General features: G+C 41.5%; 1 protein-coding gene across 1 annotated transcript; it reads left to right on the plus strand.

The window, feature by feature from the left end:
• Window positions 1-6,793: 6,793 nt before the first annotated feature.
• Window positions 6,794-7,719, plus strand: OR9I1 (olfactory receptor family 9 subfamily I member 1; the record flags this gene model as incomplete). Its single annotated transcript, XM_079707943.1, is given in 4 exon segments — window positions 6,794-6,962; window positions 6,965-7,085; window positions 7,087-7,325; window positions 7,328-7,719. Coding segments are annotated over 4 exon segments (918 nt in total). The 5' UTR covers window positions 6,794-6,796.
• Between the last annotated feature and the right edge of the window lie 3,349 nt (window positions 7,720-11,068).

Raw genomic sequence — 11,068 nt, forward strand, 5'->3', positions numbered from 1 at the left:
TGGCCTGCAAAAGGCCAAATCCCTTGCCTAGAGACAGAATTGAGCCCACAGTATAATTCATTCTGTAGAGGTCCCCTAAGGATCAGGCCAAAGCTACACTCCAACTGAAACTACATCTTTGCTCAGCTATTTTCTGCTTCCTTCACTCCCTTATACAGGTTTCTTCTATAATCACTCCCTCAGTGAAACACTGGCCCCAAAATCCTTGTCTCAGGTCTTTAAGGAACCCAACTTAAGACACATCCCTTCCCAAAATTCCAAACAAATGTTCTAGGCTTAATATTAATAACAACAACAATAATAATTGTGTAATACATCAAAGCTCTCCAGATCCTCCCAATATGTCACAAAGGGAAAAAAGTAATAGTTACTCTACAATCTCTCATTTCACAAGTTCCCCAGGGGATGTTTAATGGAATATTATCATGACTGGCTTATTTCCCTCTTTTTTCTCTACTTTGTCTCAACTGTCACTCTACCCTCTATTCCACTCCAGAAAACATTCCCAGTACAGTGCACATACTCTTACCGCACAGTTATTTCAATAAGTATTTAATTACAGGAAAAGATCATAAATGTTATCTAAAGTGCACTGGAAAATAGAATTCCCTGTGCTGCCAGAGGTCCTGATCTGTGACTGCTTTCCTTCTTTGTAATATTTTCTTGCATCATCTGGCATCTGCAATTGCAAAAGTCACCCTGGCTGGGCTGAATGCTTGCTAATTATCAAAGGATTTTATTCCAGCCATGTTACTTTGGAGTGATGGGACACATGGTTTCTCCAAAACTCTCCCGCTGGAAGAGCTCTGATCCTACATTAATGAGTGGATGAAAGCCTACAGGGCAGAGGAGTGATTCTACTGATGCAGAACACAAGTTATTAGAAAGAAGTAAGATGGGGTCTCCAGAAACCTGTCATCTAGCTGGAGAGATGAGACTAACCACCAAGGAACAGTCATAAACAATGTAAGACAAGCAGAAATAAGTGCCAAATTGTATGGGTCTAACAAAGGGAGTGTGGGTTTCAGAGACCAGGGAAGAGATGAGAGCTGGAATAGCCAGAGAAAGCTCCCCATAGAAACTCTGGAAATGGATCTTTAAGGAAAGTGGTAGACTCATGATAGAGATTCAAATGAAGCACGTTTAGACCACCCTAGCTTCATTCCCTCCTGAATCAGTAAACAACCCTCCTAATGAAATTCTGAGCAGACAATGCAGCTAGGTTTCAGCCCCTGAGCTGAGAGCTGACATCAGGTTTAAGGATGGGCGCAGTGTAGAAAAGTTTGCCAGGAGTCTTCAGAGCTGAGTTCCAGTCCTGACAGCATCCCTAACAGGGACAGCAGGACTTTGAGGGCCAGTGGCAAAGAGGAACCAAATTCATTCCTTATAGAAACTGCAAATGAGCTTTGGGGCTAACAAGACTCAAGAGTTGCCATGAAATCCCACAAGATTTGTTTTTATCCTCTCTGATGTGTGGCAACAGATAATGAGCCCCTTCCATTGTAGTCTGTTCTCGCTGACAAGGCTGCCTCTTCCAGGGAGCCCTGGGGGCTGTCCCAGGTTGCTGATTCATGATTCAGGGACAACCTTTGTGCTTACTGTGTCCCTCCCACAAAACCATCCCCAGAAGTATTTTTAAAACCCCACAGGTTCACTTAACAAGAAGAAACCTAAAATCTGTCAGCTACATACATCTACTTGAGTAATCTGAGCTGCTTTCTACAAAATGCTTAAATGACCTTCAATTAGTTTGATTCCAAACCTAAGATGAACCCAATTAGATTATTCCACCAGGTAAGTAGGATGTAATTGTCACCTTGACAACATTGATAGGGTACCAGCTCTGAAGTAAGGTCCACACAAACTGGGGAAGATGAAACTGGGCAGAGATTCTGACCATTGACATCAAAACTTCTCACCTATTGGGACCACGTCCAGTCTGAGATTTCAGCTTTTATGTGAAATACACAAGTAAGACTGGGTCTTGGTTTTTTTTTTGTTTTGTTTTGTTTTTTGGAAACTACAGCTGCAGTCTTTTCAGGCTTATGTGTGTGTCACTAGGTAAATTTTAGAAAATATGAATAGTTTTATGAGGCAGGGGTGGGGTACTGTACTGCATAGCTTAGACCAGAGAATTCACTGTAAATTACTGTACTTCCTATAATTATGCTGTAGGTGGGATTAATCATACGTACTGGAGCTTTGGCTTTGAGACCTCAGTTAGAATCTGGGCTTTTCACTGACTAGTCATGTGACCTTGAACAAGCTACTGAACTATTCAGAGTCTTAGTCCCTTCCAGGACAAAATAATACCTCTATCACAGGGTCATTGTGAGGATTATACGAGATAATGTGTGTAGGATGTTTAACATCCTGGCTGACACATAGTAGATGCTCAATGAATGCCTACCAGTATTAGGAAGGGCACACAGCACAGAGGTTCAGCACCCCAACACTGGGATCAGGGAGGCCAGGGTTAAAATCTAAACATCTTTTCTTTCTAGCTCTGAAACCTCAAGCAAAATACTTAAAATTTGGGCTTCCCTGGTGGTGCAGTGGTTGAGAGTCCGCCTGCCGATGCAGGGGACACGGGTTCGTGCCCCGGTCCGGGAAGATCCCACATGCCGCAGAGCGGCTGGGCCTGTGAACCATGGCCGCTGAGCCTGCGCATCCGGAGCCTGTGCTCTGCAACGCGAGAGGCCACGACAGTGAGAGGCCCGCGTACCGCAAAAACAAACAAACAAAAAAACAAAAAAAAAATTAATATTTCTAAGCCTCAGTTTCCTCAACCATAAAATAAAGAAAAATATTCCTCTCTCATAATGGTATTTTCAACTTTAAATGAAAGAAAGCCTTTACAGCGCTTAGCACACTACCCGACTCAGGGCAAGAGCTCACTAAATGTTGACAATAATGTTTTGAGATACCCAACCCATAAGGTGAGGTGGGTTAACTTTGTTAATCTCCTTCATTGTCCCCAAGGGACTCAACCCTTGGAAGAAAGAGAAGGAAGAGTTTGGAGAAGATTCCAAGTTAAAGTAAGCACATCTCTTCTCTGAAGTGTTGCTCCAGGGTAAGACTGTCTCTTTTTCCCTATCCCCTCCAGAGACTGCATATTCTTCTACATTACGTATTATAATCAAAACATATTACAAGTAATAAGGTCAACTCATAATTGTCCCTAAGACTTTTTAAAATGTCAACTGGCCACAAACCTTTGTTTTCCCACTTATGAGCTGTTGGGTTCAGGGAATCTATAGCCGTTCTCTACTCTGGACCCAATCTAAGCTGCTGGTACCCCAAACCCCTTCTTAAATAACATCTTCAAAACTGGGTGTCAACAGCCTGGTCTTGAAAAGTTTCTTTCTGGGAAATACTCTGGAAATTGCTTTTCTGGAAAATAAGCAAACTCTATCACATTAGGTAAAAACCCATTCTAAGTTTTCAAAAATTATTATTATGTTCCCCCCCATTTTTTTTTTTTTTGCGGTACGCGGGCCTCTCACTGTTGTGGCCTCTCTAGTTGTGGAGCACAGGCTCCGGATGTGCAGGCCCAGCGGCCATGGCTCACGGGCTCAGCCGCTTTGCACGGCATGTGGGATCTTCCCGGACCGGGGCTCGTACCCGCGTCCCCTGCATCAGCAGGCGGACTCTCAACCACTGCGCCACCAGGGAAGCCCCAATTGTGTTCCCATTTTATTATTGAGAAAGTTGAGATTCTAATTGGGTAAGCAATTTTCCCAAGAACGTACCAAAGGAGGGATATGGCCCAACTAAGTCTGTCTTAACCCAAAAACAAGGGAAAAGACATGGACCACCAAGAAACTCCAAAGCCGAACTTAACCCTTTTCTCCCCTAGAAGTTGAGTATTTGCCTAATAGTCTTAGAGGTGCTACCATTTAAAAGTTGAGACTTGGGTCTGAAGAAAAGGTAATTCTGCTCCCCTACGAAGAGAGCATAATGGGGCAGAAAGAGCACCAAATTTGGAGTTATAAAGTCCCAGATTGAAATGTTGATTTTCTTTCTTCCTAGGTGAGTGGCAAGTTGGGCAACCTCCTTAACATCTCTGAGCCTCCTTTTACTCTTCCATCAAATAGTCATGGCTATACCCAACTTAAAGGGCTGGGGAAGGATTAGGGCTAAAGTATGAGTTGGGTATTGCCTGTGGCACAAACCCTGTGTGACTGCATTTGTACCCAGATGATCTGCCACCTAATCTCTGGTCATGTGCATCAAACAATCTTGTCCCTAAATCAGAGGGAACCCTGGGATCTCACCATGAGGTAGATAGAAAATGGACCATGACAATTTCAGAATTAGAGGTTGAGAAAGATATTGAAATTAACCAAGTTTACTCATGACTTGAAAGTAGGAAGGATCTGATTATCTAAAGAACTGCAGGTAGATTTCTTTGATTCCATAAATCATAAATATGTAGTTAAATGTAGGAAGGCAGCAAAACAAATTCATAGCAAAAGAGCACAGAATTTGCCATCAAACCAACGTTGTTCGGAACACACATCTTCCACTTATTAAACTGGGTGACCTTAGACAAATTAATCTCCCAGAAGTTCAAATTCCTCATTAGTGAAAAATAAGATAACAGCCCTTGAAGGACTATTTCCAGGATTAAACAAGATAATATATGCAAAGCTCCAAAGTTTTTAGTGGAAAGGGTAAGTAAGTGGGCTGTAAGCACACAAGAAAACCATAATAAAATCAGAAATAACAAACTAGATTTACCTACATAATATGGATAAATCACAAAGATACGCTATATGTGGGAAAAGACACAAAAAAGATCATGCATATAAAGTTTAAAACACACTAAAATCACTATTTTTTTTAAAGATACACATATTTCTGGGACTTCCCTGCTGGAGCGGTTAAGACTCTGAGCTCCCAATGCAGGGGGCCCAGGTTCGATCTCTGGTCAGGGAACTAGATCTCACATGCATGCCACAACTAAAGAGTTCTCATGCCACAACTAAGGAGCCAGCGAGCCGCACCTAAGGAACCCACCTGCCACAACTAAGACCTGGCACAACCAAATAAATAAGTAAAATAAATATTAAAAAAATAAAGGTACACATATTTCTAAATAAATATAAAAGGAATAAACATGGGATGATATATATTTCACATATACTAAAGTAGATCCCTATGAGGGGTTGGGGAAGGATTGAGGATGGAGGGATAGGAGGGAAAATAATATGAAGAAGGACCTTGCCCTGTTCAATAATGATGGTTTATCAGGAACTGGGGAATATGGTTAATAGTCCCCAGTTCCTGATTCAAAGAACTGGGGAATATTACTTCCCAAGGAAGTGGGAAATATTCAAGATTCACTTGAATCTTTGGATTCAAGATTCCATAATATGTTTAAGTATCTATTGATCACTTGAAATAGTGCCTGCATATTTAATATACTCAGTAATTAGTAGCTAGAGTATACACATTACATAGTACAGATGTTGGGAAAATTCTTTCAAGAGCCTCATTTAGCCCATACACCTAGAGATACAAATCATGGATTGTGAGAGCAAAAGAACTTTAATGATCATATAAGCTAGCCCTACCATTTTTCAGGACAGAAAGTAAAGCCCAAGGAAGGAAAGTGAACTTCTGAAGGTTATTCAGCTAGTTAGTGTTTGTCCTAGAGATGGTAGCCATGGATCTTGACCATACCAAAAGGGCCTTCCAAAGAACATAACTCATCCTCAGGCCAGGCTGCCGGAGTGGGGTGGAGGGAACAGCTCAAGGAGTCTATGTTTTATATGATATGTCAGTGTCTCCCTCCCACTAGTGACCACTGATTAGAGCTAGAGGAAAGGTTAAAGTGGTAAAGATTAAAATGGAGAAAAAGACTTTCAGTTTTTTATTGATGCTGAGATGTAATTGACATATAACAGTGTGTAAGTTTAAGTTGTACAATGTGTTGGTTTGAGACACATATATTGCAATATGATTGCCACCATAGCATAAGTTAACACCTCTATCATGTCCCATAACTATCATGTCTTCTTTGTGGTGAGAACAATCAAGTCTCTTAGCAACTTTGAAGTTTACAACGCAGTATTTCAACTATAATCACTATGCTGTGCCCTAGATTTCCAGAACTTATTTATCTACTAGTTGCTAGTTTGTACCCTTAAACGTCTTTTAATACCAACTGACTAAGCAATTTTTGACCACACGCTGAATTAGATAAGAAAAATATATATCAATGGATAATATGAGGGAATAGTTCACATAAAGAGCAGATTTGTCATCTTCCAACTTCTGAAATGCTTTCCTGAGAAAAAGGGATTCGAACTGTTGTGTCTGGAAGAGGCGAAACTAAAGTCAATGCATAGAGTATAAAGAGAAAGAATCCAGATACAAAAAGAGAATTAACAGGTAGAACTGTCCACAGATAGAAGCTCACAAGGCAACCGTACAAGCATGTGGAGGGTGTGCAGCAGAGGAGACTCCAAGATCCAATGGGGATTAGAGCAGATGCTGCCTAGATTATTTCCAAATCTCGGAGTCTATGTGTCTCTTATCTTCACAGGAATTTCCAAATATAAACCAGAGTTAATTTGAATTAGAAACACAAGCTCATGGCTCAGCTTCCAAAAATGCAGGATGCCAGAGAAGAATCAGCCAGGTATAAGATTTCTCAAAAACAGTCTTTGTACATTTGCCCAGAAATATAAACCTAACTTCTACCAGAGAGAAAACATCAGTCTTTCAATTCTGGGATTTCTTTTTTCATTTCATTCTCAGCCTCAGATCAACAGTCTATGTTGAATCCATGGCCAAGAATAATTTCACCATAGTAACTGAGTTCATCCTTATGGGCTTTACTGGCTACCTTAACTTGGAGATTCCCCTCTTCCTGGTGTTTCTGAGTTTCTATCTAGTCACCCTTCTGGGGAATATAGGGATGATCATTCTGATCCAAGAGGATGTCCAACTCCATACCCAATGTACTTCCTTCTGAGTCACCTCTCCCTGCTAGACATCTGCTACACCTCGGCCATCACCCCTCAGATCCTGGCCACACTCGCCACAGGCAAGACAGTCATCTCCTATGGCCAATGTTTCCCAGTTCTTTTTCTTCACCATTTGTGCAGGCACAGAGTGTTTCCTGCTGGCTGTGATGGCCTATGATCGCTATGTGGCTATTAGCAACCCACTGCTCTACACTGTGCTCATGCATCCCAGGATCTGCTGGAGTTTAGTGCTGGGAACCTATGTCTATGGGGTAGCAAGGTCCATCCTGCGTACCATGTGTACTTTCACCCTCTCCTTCTGTGATAACAATCAGATCAACTTCTTCTTCTGAAGCTTGCCTGCAGTGACACAACAAACACTGAGATTGTCATTGTCTTCTTTGGCAACTTTGTGATTTTGGCCAATGCCTTGGTCATCCTGATTTCCTACCTGCTTAGCATCAAGACCATTTTGAGGGTGAACTCTTCAGGTGGCAGGGTTAAGCCTTTCTCCACGTGCTCCTCCCACCTCACTGCTGTGGCCATTTTCTTTGGGACCCTCATCTTCATGTATCTGCGGAATGGTTCAGGCAAATCCCTTGAGGAAGATAAGGTGGTGTCTGTCTTCTACACTGTGGTCATCCCCATGCTGAGCCCTGTGATATACAGCCTGAAAAATAAGGATGTGAAAGCGGCCTTCAGAAAGGTCACTGGTAGATTCCAAGTGTCACAGAGTGTGTAGATCTGGGTGTAAGGACCTCTCATCTTGGTCCATTTTTTTCCCATATTAATAGCTCCTAATAGGCACCAGCAGTATATGCAACCTGTACCCACAAACAAAAAGAAGGTAGAGAGGTACCACAGGCACGCAAGAAAAACTGCAAATCTACAGCAACATGGTTGGAACTAGAGATTATCATACAAAGTGAGGTAAGTCAGAAAGAGAAAGACAAATACCATACGATATCACTTATATGTGGAATGTAAAATATGACACACATGAACTTATCTACGAAACAGAAACAGACTCACAGACATAGAGAGCAGACTTGTGGTGGCCAAGGGTGAGGAAGGGTGGGGGAGGGTTGGAGTGGGAGTTTGGGGTTGGTAGATGCAAACTATTGTATATAGGATGGATAAACAACAAGGTCCTACTGTGTAGCACAGGGAACTATATTTAATATCCTGTGATAAACCATAATGGAAAAGAACATGAAAAAAGAATGTATATTGATGTATAAGTGAATCACTTTGCTGTACAGCAGAAATTAACACTACTTTGTAAATCAACTATACTTCAATAAAAGATTTTTTTTTTTAATTTTAGGGAGACGCAAGAGGGAAGATATATGGGAACATATGTATATGTATAACTGATTCACTTTGTTATAAAGCAGAAACTAACACACCATTGTAAAGCAATTATACTCCAATAAAGATGTAAAAAAAAAATCACTAAAAAAAAAAAATTTTAACTGCAAATGTGATAACATTTATTTCCAGCAATTCAAATGTACTTCCTTCTCCCTCTCCCACCTCCAGTCCATTCCTAAGAACCCAGAAGTCTCATACTGCTCGCTGACATAATAATTTACAGAATCTCAGAGTCCCCAGAGGTCTTCAGTTAATCTCAATCCAGCCCAATACTCTTTGCATGCTTGGGTTTCCCATCCTTTCTCTCTCAGTTTTGCTCCCATCAATACTGCCTTTTTCTCTGGGACAAGGATTATTATCAGGAGATTGCTGTGGATAAAACTAAATAGTCTTTTTTTTTTTTTTTTTTTTTTAATGCATGAGTGACTGATCACCTCAGTAAGGGAGGAGTGCTGTGTAAGACAAAACCGAGTCTCTAAATGGCCAAAGGAAGGGAGTGTTTAAGAAACGAGCCTTCATCTTCACCGTTCTAGAGATTCCAGTCACCCGCTTGGAGAGCTCAAGCCAGAACAATGAAATTTGCAAATTCCAAATTTGCAAATTGCCTTCCCACTTAATCACTTAATCAGGTTTTTTTATTCCTGCTTTGTTACTCTGATATCTTCAAGGTGATTTAAGCCTTTGGGGATGTTTCCTCAAGGACTAATTCCTTAGTTTCTGAAGGATATGGTGCGTTGCCTCTCCTCTCCACTCACATAGCCTGCCTCATGAACAATTTTCTCCTACCAAGCATCCTATTTCCAGGAATGGCAAAGTCAGAGAGCAAAGGTAGGTATAAGGCAGGTATAAGGAAAACGCTGAACCACATATTATCTTCTCTGGCAAAAGATGTGGTAAGAGGGGAAAGTAACTGAAACTCCCGCACAAGACTGCAAAACCCTCAGGGCAGAGTCTGTTTTCTTCATTGCTGAACTCGTCTCCAAGTCCAGAGTTCAGACCAGATGAGTTCTCAATAATTGTTTTTGAACACATTTTTATGGCACAGGCATGGTCTCATTTGAGCCTCATGGAAGCGGCAAATAGCGAAGACATGGTTAGGTAGAAGATCCCACTTTGCAATTCAGAAAACACTTTCTCATAGTCCCTTTGGGTCTTTGCTCAAAGTCCCTTTGTTCAGAGTTTACAGCCCCATAGGCAAGGAATGTCTCTCAGAGTCAGGCTTGTATCTGAATCCCAATTCTACCACTAATTCACTGTGAAACCTAGGGTAAATGGTTTAATTTCTCAGATCCTAAATTTCCTCAAGTCTAAAACAAATGTAACGGGCTTCCTGGCAGCACAGTGGTTGGGAGTCCGCCTGTCAATGCACGGGACATGGGTTCGAGCCCTGGTCCGGGAGGATCCCACATGCCACGGAGCAACTAAGCCTGTGTGCCACAACTACTGAGCCTGCACTCTAGAGCCCGCAAGCCACAACTACTGAGCCCTCATGCCACAACTACTGAAGCCTGTGCGCCTGGAGCCCGTGCTCCGCAGCAGGAGAAGCCACCACAGTGAGAAGCCTGCGCACCGCAACGAGTGGCCTCTGTTGGCCGCAACTAGAGAAAGCCCGCACACAGCAACGAAATAAATAAATAAATAAATAAATAAATAAAACAAATGTAACAACTCCTAATTTAAGAGTGTATGGTAAAAATTAAATAAGGTGATGACTAAGAAATCTAGCACCAATTAATTGCTCAATATATATTTTTCTCTTCCCTTCCCTTTCCCTCATTTTCCGATATCAACCCTGGGCCTTGCCACAATTCCATGGCCGTGAACAAATAGTAAGGAGATCATGAACAAATGATAGGGCAAGAGAATGAATTCAGGAAGGTGAATATAAATTCTTTTCACCCAAGAAATAAAATCAATATGGGTGTTTAACTTGGGGGATGGAAGGGGAGAGTGCATTTGTTTACATCCCACATTGTCAAGGGTAGCCAAAGGATGTCTTTTTCACTGAATGTATTGTTGTGTGCCCAATGAACCCCTCTAACCAATCTTGAATTTATGAGAAGTTGATCCTCCATGCCCTTCTATATGGGAACAACCATTTTATTAAGATGGCCCTTCACCCTACCTACAGCTGATTTGTTCAGAAGTGAGCACCTGACCCACGTTAGGTTTAATAAAATGTTTTCCATGGGTGTTATGAAGTTCAACATATAAAAGAGATTTAGCATAGGAGACCCGATTGTCCAAAGTAGAGAAGTCAAGAGAGAGGCAAAAATGAAGTAGTTATTCAAAGAGAATCTGCAACAAAAAAGACTAAGAGCTCTGACAGTTTCTATTTCTTACTTCCCATTGTACTAAGAAGCAGCCACAGTAATTTTCTTGCTTCCTTAAGACACATTGGAATCCTACAATAAATTCCCCTTTGGGGACTAGTTCAAGCTTGGTCATCAGGGCCAAAGGATTCCATATTTATAGAACTCTAATGGAAAGGAGTTCTCCAGTATGTTACAGCAGATCTTCCCTCATTGACACTGATTATATCTACACTCTTTGAATAAAGAAAGGACTGGGTCTCATTATGAGACTCAGTAAATAAAGTAAATGAAGAGTGTGTCTATACTTCTATCATTCTCTCATTGCAGGAGAAACTTCCCCACTCATAGCTTAGGTAACCACTGTTCTAGCACTTGACCTTCCCCTTCAAGTGATCAGACTAG

This window comes from Hyperoodon ampullatus (genome assembly GCF_949752795.1).
Source record: "Hyperoodon ampullatus genome assembly, chromosome: 7".
Taxonomy (NCBI): domain Eukaryota; kingdom Metazoa; phylum Chordata; class Mammalia; order Artiodactyla; family Ziphiidae; genus Hyperoodon; species Hyperoodon ampullatus.